The sequence below is a fragment of the Perca flavescens genome, chromosome 20 (genome assembly GCF_004354835.1).
Source record: "Perca flavescens isolate YP-PL-M2 chromosome 20, PFLA_1.0, whole genome shotgun sequence".
Lineage (NCBI taxonomy): Eukaryota > Metazoa > Chordata > Actinopteri > Perciformes > Percidae > Perca > Perca flavescens.
This window is the reverse complement of record NC_041350.1, coordinates 25,625,069-25,639,638: the sequence shown is the minus strand read 5'-3', so window position 1 is coordinate 25,639,638 and position 14,570 is coordinate 25,625,069. Positions and strand designations below refer to the sequence as shown.

General features: G+C 41.8%; 1 protein-coding gene across 4 annotated transcripts in view; it reads right to left on the bottom strand.

Moving 5' to 3' along the window:
• Positions 1-5,610: 5,610 nt before the first annotated feature.
• smoc1 (SPARC related modular calcium binding 1) overlaps positions 5,611-14,570 on the bottom strand; it is a 66,888-nt gene continuing 57,928 nt past the window's right edge. For 3 of the 4 annotated variants that reach the window (XM_028566419.1, XM_028566416.1, XM_028566421.1), the window contains exon 14: positions 5,611-7,804. In XM_028566419.1, coding sequence (XP_028422220.1) covers positions 7,788-7,804 — 17 coding nt within the window. In that variant the 3' untranslated portion in view covers positions 5,611-7,787. The remainder of the gene's footprint in view (positions 7,805-14,570) is intronic. The other variant, XM_028566420.1, reaches the window with a different exon arrangement.

The window sequence follows — 14,570 nt, the reverse complement described above, 5'->3', positions numbered from 1 at the left end:
GTTAAACATATTACTTTCGGTCTTTATTTGCGATGGAAATCTACCCACTAACCCACCCTGATGTCACAGGAATGTATTTAACACAAAACTGTAGAGCAAGTACGAGCATAGAAAATCGAGGGGAAAGAATAATTAGCATTAGGGGGGGAAAATGCGTCGTCTACCTGCAACCTCTGTTCCTGCAGCTGAGTTGTCAATCAGCATGTGGATACGCCTGTCTGGAGCCTGACCTCTAACCCCCGAGCCCTGGCCTCCTGGTAGCCAACCCCCCACCCTCCACAGGCCCAGGCTGCTGGGCAGGTGCTGCCTCAGGAACACAGGGCATCAGAAACAAATGGTGAGCCATCATCCCCCCACCGCTGATCTTTAGCTATCACACAGGCTAACTGCCCTGTCTAATTACCTGTAATAGTTTTGATCTGTTTCTAAGTGTTTCAATGCACACAAAGGAGAGAAAAAAAACCCACTAAATTACTCATCATCACTACCAAAACATGTGGGAAATGTAAAAGTATGGGTCATTGTATTCGGCTCTAACGGAGCACCTCCTACGTGGACAGATATCCTATATTTCTCCCATGTTGTCATTTTTAGTGAAAAGAGACCGGGTCCTGTGTGTCTAGACATGCTGGATTTGTATATTTTTAGTCATCTTTTTGGTGGAAAATCAGTTAATAATGCCTTTTAAAATCATTCACACATCCAGTAGGTGATCAAAATGTTAGAAAACCCAAGTTATAGACTTCCTGAAACAACATCATGCAGCACCTGTACCGCCCCCACATCACTTTCAAAACGCCAAATTCCAGTCCTCACCTATGAAACCCCTTTTGGAAACCCACCTACCCTCCGCCCCACCTTCAACAAAAGAGAGAACGCGCACGCACGCACGTACATACATCCCTAAGCAGCTGCGTCATTACTAAAGTCTTTTGAACTTCACACTGGAAGTCAAATGCCACATGTGTCGGTACAAGACAGATGTACCGCAGCTGCCTCTTGGCTGCAATTTCATCTGTGATACACAACCCTCTCTCCCCCTCCCTGCCTCCCCCATTTCCAAACCACCCCTGTCACCAGCGACCTCACCCCAAAGCCCTTTGCCTCCCATCAGCCTCCCATCATGCACCGTGACAACATCCGCACCTTTTTGAAGTCTTAAAATTAAATCGGAGAATCTCACACCACACACAAATCACCAGGCCCGGAGTGCATCTTTGTAGTCAGGTTTTAGTTGAAATTAATCTTAATAGAGGGTCCATCTGTAGCTATTTGTAAAGTTCAGACAATATCACCAATAGATTTTTTTTCAGTTTTCAACCGAGCTTTAAACAAATAGTGGCATGTGAGTTCCACAATTGTAACCTTTCTTTAAAAACATGTTCAATGTGAACTTGCCGTTTGCAGTGAACCATCTTCGCTGTTAGAGGTCAGTGCTGAACTCCATTCAGGAAACCAAAACGGTAGAGTGGCAGGCCCGACAGCTAAACAATGAGCTGATCATGTTGAAGGGACACCTTTCAAATTTGTTCTCCCATTATCATTTGATACATTATATCAAAATTCCAATTATAGCTTGCTTTAAGTAAGAAATACTTTGTATGTTTGTGTTTTAGTTGTCCTGAACAAAGGGCGCCTAAACACCCGTCGCTATGGGCGGGCCATAGGGGGCCGGGCCCGCCCCCAAAAATGCTTGTGCCCCCCCCACTTGAGGCACAGATCTCTTAAAAAATACAGTAATTTTATATTATCATAGTTGCTAATTTTGTGTTGCATTAATGTTGCATTCTTTATCATTAAAACATTAATATATAAAGAAACAATGGTGTGATGTTGTTTGATTGATGGGAATCTACACTGCAACAGCCTATCACGGCCTTACTAAAAAGAACGTTAGGTTACGTACGTGACGTTGCCTACGTCAGTGTAGCCGCTCAACAGTTACCGCGAATTTTTAAAAACTGGATGAGTTTTCGCTTACTCGCTTCAGATCATAGACAGTATATAAGAAGATGGATATCCGTAAGTGGTTGAAAAGCCCACCAACAGTCTCCTCTGCCACAATTGAAACGACACCGACGCCTGATGTTGGATAACCACAGTCTGAGCCTGATGCTAGCTCCGTGGAGCCCGACCCTGGGCCTGGCAGGTCAAGTGCAACCGCGACTGGGTCAGCATTTGGGCCACGACAACTGCCTGTGGAATCAGTGGGTGTGAGTGACCTCGGCACAGACAAACCCAAACAGGTTGTGTTGAAGAAATATCCAGTTAAAATGTTTAGTTCAAAAAAGCGATCATTTTCCTCTAGCTGGTATTTGAACAGGGCCTGGCTTGGGTACTCGGTGGAAAAGGACTCCGCATTTTGTTATGCCTGCAGGAAATTCAAATCTGCATCATCGGACGCGACCTTCTCCATTAAGGGATTCAATGATTGGAAACATGCAATCGAAACAGGCAAGGGCTTAAATAAGCATGCAGCTTCAAAAGAACATTTAGCATGTGAAGCAATGTGGAGAGATTCCGAAAAACGTAGAGAGACAGGAAAAGAGATTTCCACTCTCTTAAATTCAGAGCAACTGGCTCGCAACAGATACTACATGAGTTTTTAGTGGTGAATCAGTTGCCGTTACGTGGAGATAATTCTGTTTTTGCCAGTGTGCTAGATGATACTAGCTCCATGGGGCTGTTTTTGTCTCTCTTTGAGTACACCATGCGCAAAGATCCCGAACTGACAAGGATTACAAAAACAATCCCACAGAATGCACGCTATACCAGCCCACAGATACAAAACGAGATTATCGAAATGATGAGCAAACTCGTGACCGAAGAGAGAGTGCGACAAGTCGGCGATAGCTGGTATTCAATTAAAGTGGGATGGCACACGGGATCCTTTAGGCCAAGAAAATATATCTGTAGTTGTGCGTTTTGTTGACGAAAACTATGGTGTGTGTGAGCGCCTCTTGGTAATGGCCACATCTACGAAAGGTGATGCAGAGGTTCTGACAGGAGTCATCATTGATGAGCTCACCAGGGCCGGACTCAGCACGGACAAAATCCTGAGTCAGGTTTATGATGGCGCATCACTCATGTCTGGCAGGCATGGTGGTGTGCAGAAATTGCTCCAAAACAAGCTGGATCGTAACATACCATATATTCACTGCTTTAATCACCAACTTCATCTGGTTGTGATTCATGCGATGTCCAGCGAAGCAGCTGTCGAGGATTTTTTTTGGTGTATGCAACATGCTGTACAACTTCATCAGGAAGCCAACCGTGGCTATTCTGTACAAAGGCGATACCCTGAAACGTCTCTTGGACCAGAGATGGACTGGCCACTTGGCAACGGTCAAAGTTGTGGTGAAGAGTTTTCACGACATATCCACATTACTAACCGAGATGGAAAACACACAGGAGGGCATCTCTGCGCTCCTCCAGCATCGGCCACCAAGGCTGTGCTGGTGACCGACCCTGGTCCAAGCAAGAGAAGACGCGCAATTAACAACAACCTCCGCGGATTTGCAGTTGAAGAAACAGTTGGTCAGCCACAAAGTGACCTAGACGAAAAGACGGAGTTCATGAGATTGTTTTACAGTGTTAACGATGCTGTGCAGTAGCGAGCTCATTGGCGCACTGGCTGCTTTGAGCCCAGAGGCCGAGGATAATTTCCTGGACCCAAAACAAAAACATCCCTTTTTTCTTTTTGGTTCTTTCTATTGTCTAGTCATGTATGAGTCTATTGTAACACAGGTTCAAATTACTTAGGAAAAAAGGCCTATGTTAAAGTGGGAAAGCATTTTTGTTTTCATTGCTTAGCCAAACAGCTGCACCTCAAGCCACATCATTTACATTGACCAATTTCACCCAAAGACAACACGTCTCGGTGTTTTGTTTTCCAGCGGATCTAATTTCTTCAGCTCTGAATGAGAAATATTGTCAAAACGCATTGAGATGGTCTTGACAAGCCTGTTGGGGTTTTGCAGTGGAAAAGTTGCCGGTGAGCAGCGAGACAATCTTGGCTTCTCCCTGTCAGACTGATCAGTCATCTGTAAGCCTCCTTCACGATGCGTCCCTCCTCCCCCCCCCAATCGTGATTAGCGGTGATTACTAGCCTGTGAGGTTGCTTTTAGATCTCTCATGTGATCTGCAGCTCTGCGGCGTCTGGAAGCACTTCAGCAGACACACAAGCCCAGTGTTCAAACCTGGACTGATGCAGGCACTCAGGAGAAGACTGCACAGCCTCTGAAGAGACCAGTTTCTTTTTCTCATTCTTGGCATGACTGTCCAGTTCAAATTAGACGTGACTGGCCTTGTGATTGTAGCGGACTAAGCATCAGATAGTCACTGTATACATACTTGACCGTGTACAGTGATGGCAGGAGTCGTAAAACACAAGCTGAAATGGTCAATTAACCCCACCACAGATAAAATAAACAGTGCTCAGAGCTTATAACATACAGGTCTAAGCATTTACGTGTTGTGAATTAGCTACTGTAAGAGCCTAATGTTGGACATGATGTGAACACAGAAGTTTATATGACAATGAAGTAAGTTAACTACCCATATACCCCACAATGAAATTTTAGTAAAGCAAACAAACCTGGGATGCACCGAATCCAGATTTTTGGGGTTCGGCCGAATACCGAATCCAATGGTTAAGATTCTGCCGAATCTGAAACAGAATACCGAATCCTACTCCCACCATTAACGCAGTGAACACACAGTAAACACATTAATGAAGTAAACAACGCTCAAAGCCTCTAAAATAGTTAAATGTAACAACTTAATGTTGAATTCACACGCTCTTTTCACATTGTCGGAAAGCACATCGCTATCGCCAGATGAGTGACAATTTTGTTTGCCAAATTTTCACGTGAAATTAGAAAGCTCGCCACCACGAGACAAATCGGCATTGCAAATTGAACATGTAGCTGGACTTGAATCTCCTTCTTTGACTGAAAGTACTGCCAAACAACACTTTTTCTGCTCACAAGTTCCTTTTTTCCACTTTCTCGCAGCCTACTGCATTGAACGGTCCACCTACGTAAACACCTTCCCGTATTCTGGTCGACGTAATGACGCATGTAGTGCAAGCGTAGGGTTCAGTTCGGTGGAAAAAAATTTGGAGGTTCGGCAGAAACCAAACTCTGTCAGAAAGCCCAATATTCGGTGCATCCCTAAAACAAACAAATAAAAGTTATTGTACATATTAACAATGGGAGCTTTTTTGTCTTATACTCATGAGCCACTGCAGTGACTCTTGAGAATATGCAAAGAAATACAACTCAAAACAAATACACAAGCATTCAGACCACAATAGCAAACTGGCGATTCTCCACTTTTTAAACTCAATCATTCCCAAATACGAGGACGACATTTTATTCACATTCCCAAACTTGTTCATAAGGTCATTTTTCTAGTGTTTTTTCCTCCCTGGTCTGTCATTTTCCTCTTTATTGGACCCTGGGGGTATTTGAAAAGACTTGCTGCATTGTCTTGCTTAAGGTGGCAGCTCTCCAAGTATGTGTGATGGTTAAGTGTTTCACAGAGCAGGTCTGACATCAACTGTTGGAGACAATGAATGTGTTTACATACACAAAATGTACTCAGATATAAGTGGGGAGACTCAATTATTTATTTTAGGAACAGGCATTTGTAAATGCCACATCTCATTTACAATAACTGGGATAAACGTAAATATGACAGCTGAAATTAGCTGATATTACCGGGATAGTGAGTCATGTAAACATCTTACTCCATTTACTGGTTGGGTTTAGTCATCTGTGCCACCTTTTTTTTTCCTGGTACTAATAAAAATATTTAAGTCATTCTGTGGACTGTAATCTTGTTTTGGAAAAATAAAATCCCCACCAGGGGGTCTTCGTGAGATTTGTTGTTATTGCAATTTGTAAAAGTAGCCAGTTGAGCCCGATGAACCCAACACTTTGAGAAAAATAAACATGCGGAATTTACCATTAACACACTGGAGATACTCTTAAGCTGTTTTTCATGTTTGACTGTGTAGAAAATGAATCCTAACATTCACTTAAAGTAGAGTAATGAAATCAGCCACACTGACTTGTACCTTGACATATAATTACACGTAGAACAACAGAGTGACACAAGATATGTGTAAACCAATGGCCTTCATTGTGGATTGGACTTAAAGCTGCATTAATCAATCTGTTTTTATATATCAACATTAAATCTAATGGATTGGGAAAGGGGTCTCTCGTACAGACAAACCCTCAGAGCATTAACACCCAGCTCAGCCGCCTTTGTTTTAGTTTCTTGGAACTCTTTTTTTATGGCACATTTACTAAATAGTTTGGTCCCAGCACTCTCATCAAGCCGTCTGCAGCAAATAAACCATGATAATCCGACTATATTCTACCTGCTTAGCACCAAACACCAAACAGACAACGTTAGCAACTAGCTAATGAACACAGTGGAGTGTTTATCAGCTAAAGAACCAGATATTTTCCTCAGGAGGTGGTGGAGACCAAAATGGAGCTAAAAGGAGAGTGAGCATTAGATTTGGAATTATCATTTTGCTGTGTTAGCCATAACAACTTGATGAGGCAATACTAGTTGAGGGTTGTGTGTCTCAACAATTCATTAATACAGCTTTAATATGTCCATACTGCCACATGCATGTGTAAATATTTTACCAGCTGTTTGCTAAGTTAGTATACGGCTAAGACTGTGTATGTACTGTACCAGTGTTGGGTGGGGAGGTGGAATGCATGACTTTAAATTACTCATATCACCTTTGTTATTATGGACAGCTGCTACAAATGTTTTGCAGAATTCTCACAATCTGTTTCTATTTGAGTTTTTAAATGTGTTTTTGTTTTTTTTACTAATTTTGTTTTATGTCCACACACCTCAAGTCATCTCGTGCAGACAACATGCTGAAAACAACATACAACATAATGGTCTTGCATTGGTTTTGGTAGCACAAAAAGTACACCTTTTAGGCAACTGTGTGTTAAGCAAGTAATTACTTTCAGCAAGCTTTCCCCAACACTGGTACATACTGAACAAAAAACAGACGTAATACATCTGAGACATTTCAGAAGGATCTGATTCTTAAGCCAAAATGCTAATGTATCTAGAAAGTTCAGTACAGTGCAAGGGATTCATACAGCTAATTCTGTGCTGGTAAATTTGACTTCATGGTCACAGTTCAATTCTAATACATGCCATTTCACTTTTAAATTGCATGCCCACATACATTACACATTCGTTTAAATTGGTCTACATTGCCGTAGCTCCTCCTTTTTGAGTATCGAGCAACATTTGAGCTGAATGTGACTCACTGTAAGATCCTCTTTAGTGAGATGCCACTGGCCTGTGTGCTCCTATATGTAACAAGGGACATCTAAGTTTAATTTAATAGTCACAAAATGTGTGTTACTGGCTGTTCCTGTTATGTGAGGACAGAACGAATAACAGCAGACTAAAACACAAGGGGGAAATGTGGTAACATCTTCCAGTGGTGAGCCTGTCATCTTTTTTTTTTTACAAATATATTCTCATTCTTACCTAGACCTTTTCAGTCACTTCAAGAGAAAAAAAAAAAAAAACATACAAACATGTCAAACATAGGGAGGAGAAAGTGCAAATATTTTGGCGCCGCTTCGTTTTCTTGTTTTTCTGTTCACTTTTTTGAAACTCCGGAACTTCTAAATTTTTCTGCTCCATCTTTCTCTTTCCTGTCAGCAAGCGTACAGATGCCTTCCCTCTGTGCCCTCTGCTCTCGTCTCAGCTTCTGGATCCTTCTCTTCTCACACCAGACGACCTACTGGGAACAGTAGACAGACGGGCAAGAGACAGAAGAGAAGAAAATGCATTCACTTGTCTGTTTTAGTATCCGGCATGCAGATGCCGACACTCGCACATATACCTGTTGCGTGACAAGACAATGCTCACTGAGACGGACTAACTCACACACACGCACTTTATATGGATGTAAAATCTAATATAGTTTAAAGGTCCCATATTGTGTCTCATTTTCAGGTTCATACTTTCTACTAGAACATGTTTACATGTTTTAATGTTCAAAAAGAACATTAGTTTTCTCATACTATCAGCCTGGATATACCTGTATTCACCCTCTATCTGAAACGCTCAGTTTTAGCACATATATATATATATATTACGAGATACAAACCTGGGTCCATTAGCCCCTGCGCTAAGCTATTCAGCTGATAACGCTACTCTACGCTAAATCTCCCAATGTTCGACCCAGGTGAAAAAAGCTTCTGGGGGGGTGTTTGGCTCGAGGTCATGGTGCAAATGACCATTGAGTGAAATTACTCCGAACCATCACTTTAACATTTCTTTTCACATCTCACCAGCATCATTTTTCTGAAGTTAAACAACTAAACAGACTTCAGTCCAGAATGTATGTAAAATATGGCTTCTGCTATCATGTTTGTCTGTTGTGTACTAAAAACCCATTTTCATCATCAACATGTCTAAAATGGTTTTGACTTTTTTACCATCTGTTTTTTTTTTTGAGTTCACGAACAAGGTCACTTCTGCAGGATAAAGCCAGTGGTTACTAAAGTAGGTCTGCTAAGCAGCTGTACCCCACCTACACCCAAACGCACAATACATACCCACACATGTGCTGACGTTATGTTACAAGAAAGCTATACGTTCTCTGAAGTTGTGTGTTCTATAGAAACTGCTTGAGACAGTCTGTGTGCTGCACAAGGGATGGACAGTTCACTCATCAATCAGATGAGTGGTGAGTGGGGGGGGGGGGGAAGAGACAGAAAGGAGGAGAGAAAAGGAGATGGGTAAAGAGCTTAGATTGCTTACAGATGGCTGTCGGATGAGAGGTCCTCCTGAGCCGTGTGTGTGTGAGAGACCATTTTGTGTGTGTGTGTAGGTCTTTCCATCTATCTTTTGTTTGTATGTGTACATACAGTTTGTGTGTTTGTCTAGATTCTACTGGCCTACATGACCTTTGTGTGTGTGTGTGTGGATGTGTGTGTGTGTTTGTGTGTGTGTGTCAGCAGCCTGTGGGGGTGGGGATGTGCAGGTGCACTCTCTGTCAGAGCTGGTTGTGTCAGCCATGAAATAGAAGTCCATCTGATTCTGTAGTCTCAGAATATGCATTTGCTTCACAGTCAGAAAGTCTGTTCAACCTATAAAGCATCACAATCCCTCCGGCGCTCCATAAATCACAGATTACCTTCCATATAAGTGAGTCCTGTAGCGAATGCTTTCACCTATACCTCAAGTGTACTAAATAAAATGTTATGGCCACCTATTCCCTAGAATGACTAGTTGGATCCAGGTGACTACAGTTTACGCTCCTAGCCGTGACATTTTTATCTGAATAAATGTCGATTTTTGTTACCGCTTGTTACAAAAGCACAACCCCGAAGCAAATCCACTGCGTTCACAAAATAACCTCAATGACCTCAATGCACAAGACTTGTTGTTGCTTACATGACCTGCCGCCACAACAGCACTTTCAGCAAACTTTAGCTTAAGAGAGTACTATCTTTCAAAAACTTTATTATAAGAAACAATCATGTTGCAGTCAACCACCAAATTTGAAAATGTAACAAGAGGGCGCTAAAGGAAACTCTTGGAGAGTCCAAAATGAAAAATGGTTCATACTTTTAAAGGCAGGGTTGGTAACTATTTCCAATGCAGACTTTTTAATATAGCGTTCGAAATGGTCTTTATACACCAACCGCAATAAATAACTTATGGGCTCTGAAAAAGGAGCGAAAAAGATCAGTCGTCTGTAGCTGCTGTAATCCTTTAAAAACGCCCACCAATCCCTGCCTCGCGGTCCACTTGGAAAGAACAAATGAAATGCCTACTTGCCCCACTGCGCGTACGCTACCGCTCCTGTGTATGAGCCGGAGCTCAAAGCGCATCGTCGCCGCGTTGTAGGGGTGGGGGAAAAAAATCAATACAGCATAGTATCGCGATATTTTCCGTGGCAATAATGTATCGGTACACAGACGCCAAGTATAGATCTTTTACTGTGTATGTGTTGGTCAGTTTGTCTGCTTGACAATCCCATTTTGCAGCAATAAAATTGAAGTGAGATGAACAAACAGAGAAATTCATCTTTTTAGATAAAACCGATGTTGACAAAGTTTCCTTTTGGGGACATCATTTGAAATTGGGAACAATTTCAAGTTGGGAAAAAAAGGTAATAAATTGCAATATATCGCAGAATATTGCAATATGTTTAAAATCGCAATAATATCGTATCGTGACATAAGTATCGGAATGATATCGTATCGTGAGGCCTCTGGTGATTCCCACCCCTACCGCGTTGCTGACTGTCGCCATGTTTGTTTTAAATATTCGGTGTGATAATATTAGGGGTTTGCTTTTGGGTGATTGAGAAATTAAGTAAATTCTCCACTCTGCTTTAATATATCCATGCTCTGCTCTGAAGCAGCGGTGCTGTGTGTGGGTCGGAACCCCGACGGCAGGGGGAGGGATTAGACACAGCCCCGAGGAGATGATATTTTCAAATCTTGCTGGCTTTTCAACATTACCAACCCTGGCTTTAAGAAGCATGAATGTCCTCACTAAATCTACATATTTGGTTTTGACATGCAAAAAGAATTCGGCCTATAATAATATATTTCACGTTAACCTTGCCAGTAGTTATGTAGATTGTTTGGTTTGACATATATCATCGGATAAGAGGGCTAACAAACCAACGCTGGCATCCTTGAGTCTGGCAACATTAATTTAGGGGAAACAGGATATAAAGAAATCATGGAGAGATATTGAAATGTTCAAGTATTTTAGCTCTAAGATTCAGACCAGCTGTTATTTGACTGCAGTTTGGCCTCTGTGGTGTTAATGTATTTTTAAGTAACCTTCAAGCATGAGTGTGCAACTCCGTAACAAGAACTGTAGTATTTTTGTGCTTTCAGTGTCATAAATCCTTTACCTTGGCAGCATTAGTGACATGTTGTACCTGTTAAACTATGCAGCTCCACAATATTTCCTGATCCCTCTCTCCAGTGAAGTCATGCTGTTGCTCTCTTTAGCTCAGATAAATGTCTCTGTTGTAAGGAGCCGAGCCACAGTAGTGCTGATGAATCGCCTTTGCAATTACCAGGCTCCAGAGCAGCCAATGGCCCTCTCAGCCAATGGCACTGTGCCATTAACAACACAAAGCGCCCCGGCCTCTCCCTGGACACCTTGGCCCCACTTGTGATAAAGAGCTGAAAGCAGATCCCGTCTAGCGGTGAATCGCCTCGCCTCACCTGGGACCAGCCGATAAAGACACTTGGCTCAAGAGCTGGGAATCATGGTATGGACTTGGCTAAGGAGATGGATACACAGGAGTTCACTGTCTGCTCATGAAATTAGAATGTTTGTAGCAAACTCATCAAAGTACCAAGTAACCGGTAGCAATGGTGAGAAAAGCAACGCTTATCTATATGGCTGGTTATCGCCATTGATTTCCAGATTTGATTCCGATTCACAAGGCCCCGTTTACATTACCTTTTTGATTTCCGATTCGTCAATTTATGATGTTTCAGTTGCAAAACCAATTTTGCTTGGATATGAAAGAGATTCTACAATTATACATGGTTCCCTCTAAACTGCTGCATTATTAAAAGTATCAATGTTTACATTAAGTAACGACCCCAAAGCAGTTACATTAATGTACATTTTATTTAACATGAACACACAATAAGTGCAGCTCTACAGATTCTACAGTGAGTTTTGAGTGACATTTAATTCAGATATCTGGAGTTGAGAGTCCAAGGCACCCCTTTTAAAATGGCCGTGCCACTTTTTCCTTTGCCAAAATGTAGCCTGACTTTGGAGGGTTGTTTAACCCCCTTCCCAAGCTAGCATGAGATAGTTAGTACCAATGGATTCCTTAGGTCTTCCAGTTTCATATGAGACAGAGAAAGATCGATTCAGTTTTTTTATGAATTGATATTAGCCTTACTTATCTACCTGTCACTGTCCTATATGTCGACCTGTTACCTTAAACATAGTACAGTGTGTCGAGCTGATGTCAGTAATTAAAAAACAAGCGGTGTGGAGTAATTGCTGTTGGCTCTGAGAGGACAGGGCTCTGGGCTCTCTAATGGTCCTGCAGCCTCGGTGCCAGGCCTACCTCATAATGCCCTCCTTTCATTCCTGCCTAATGACGGACACAGCCAGGACAAACGGGAGAGGAAGAGACGAGAGAGCGGGAACGGAGACGAGAAAGGAAGAGAGGAGTTTGTCAGAAAACAGCAGGCGGGACACAAAAAGCATTACAATTGCACATCTGACTTTGCCTTTGCCAGGTGAAATCAGCCCCTAATTACTTTCAGTGACAAGTTGGCAATATTCCGCAAATTCCCTCTTAGACATCTGTACTTAATGACATCAGACTGATATTTACGTGGTGAAAAACTTATTTACTTAATTTATAGGATTATTATTAATTCACACCATCAGTCTAAAACAACTTGACTGTAAAAATACATTACAAAAACGATTTTCAAAGTAGAAATCTTTCTTTTCAAAGTAGAAATCTTTCTTTTCAAAGGTTGCTTACTCTCTCTTCTTACTGTCCTACAAAACTCAGGTTTAAAACCTTGTTTGAAACCTGAAAATTCCAATTGGATTCTTAAACTGGAGCAGGGTTTGTTTCTCCTGAAAACATTGTACAATCCACTGTACTACCTACACTGGATCATTTAGATATCCTGTATTCTCATGCTGCTGTCACTACCCTCAAACCCCTGTTCCATTCATTCCTTAAGACAGCTTTGAGTTGAAAAGGTTAGATGTTCACTACTGACATGTAGCTGACACCACAGCATACCGGTTTCATTTAAAAGTCCTTGCTATCTAAGTTGCCAAGACATTTAACAGCCGTAGTTGAGCTCAATGTGAACCACCCTGAATCCAGGTCACAGGATAGGTTGACTTTTAAAGCCCATGTTGCAGGTTAACCACCACTGTTGATTAATAGGTACATATAGCACTCAATATATGTATATCATTGTTAAAAATGTCTCCAAATAGTGTTAAAGGTCAGTTTTAGTCAGGTTTTTGGTATTAGTGTTTTTTTTTTCCAACTGTGAAATCCCCCAATGGTTGTAAACACATAAAAATGATTGATTTCATGTTTAGATATCTCACGTTTAGATGGTAGCCTACCAGCTCCAGTAACAACATATTTGCCTGGTGTTTATTTATTACTTGGATGGGGATGCTGTTCAGCTTTTCACAAGTTCAGACAGCTAGCTAACGCTACGCAGACGTTTCGCTAACATTAGCGCAACAGCGTTAGTCTAGCCGGCTAGGTAAATATTACAACTGCCTTCGGAGTTTTGTATATCTGCGTCCACATTGTCAACATAAGACTTGTCGTTAGTGCTCATTTTGTAACATAACTTTATTGAATGAAACGTTAAACTTCGCTCCTACGAGATGGTTTTTGTTAGTTACACACAAAGCTAACTGGCTATAGTTAGCCTGTACGTATGCTAGCGGACATTAGCTAACGTTGCATAGCCAGCAAGCAGCTTCGGCGAGCTAACCTCGACAGCTAACACACCCATGTGTCTCCATTTCAAAACATCACTGCAGATTGACTGCTTTTAACAGCAGAGGTTGATTGTGGGCAACATACTGTCGCGGTTAGCTCGCTGAAACTACTGCTGATTGCCGAAGTTGCTGGCTGGCTACGCAACGTTAGCTAATCCCGCTAGCATACGTACTGGCTATAGCCAGTTAGCTTTGTGTGTAATGTTACAAAAAAACACCTATTTTGTAGGAGCGAAGGTTAATATTTCATTCAATAAAAGAATGGCCCAAAAGGAGCACTAACGCCACATGTCTTGTGTTGACAACGTGGACGTAGCTCCGAAGGCAGTTGTAATACCGGTATTTAATTAGCAGTCTAAGCTAACACTGTTGCGCTAACGTCAGCAAACGTCGGCGTAGCGTTAGCTAGCTGTTTAAACTTGTGAAAAGCCGAACTGCATCCCCGTCCAAGCTGCCTTTCACTTCCCCCCCAATATTATTATACACATAATAAAGACACATTGACTCGGTTGAGACCAAAAGCCATATTTTGCCAAATTAGTGGCAGAAACCGTGACCGGGACAGTGAACCGAGACGGGGCTTTTGCCTGTCGTCTCCCCAACGTGACGTCATGCAATGCATTGTGGGGGAAAGGAGAAACCACTGTAAAAAAGTACTACTTTTTCGTATTTTATTCCGTTTTCTGATATCCATTGTATTTGATGTTGTTGGGTAACAGTTTAAATGTTTATTACCAACAAGCAAATTGCAAAAAATCGTTAGAAAATAAACCCTGCAACATGGGCTTTAAAGTTCCTCAAACCAACTTTAGTTTACTTTTAAGACTTGTTTTCTGTACTGTGCTGCAATGTGGTATGTAGTATGTAAATTGTTGTCAAGGTTCTTGTAAAAGAGATCTTGATCTCAATGAGACTTCCTGAATAAATGAATCTTAAAGTGATTCTTTGCAGATTTTAAACAAGCTCTGTGTCATCTTTGTGTGGTCAGTGTGTTTACAGTAGATGGACAG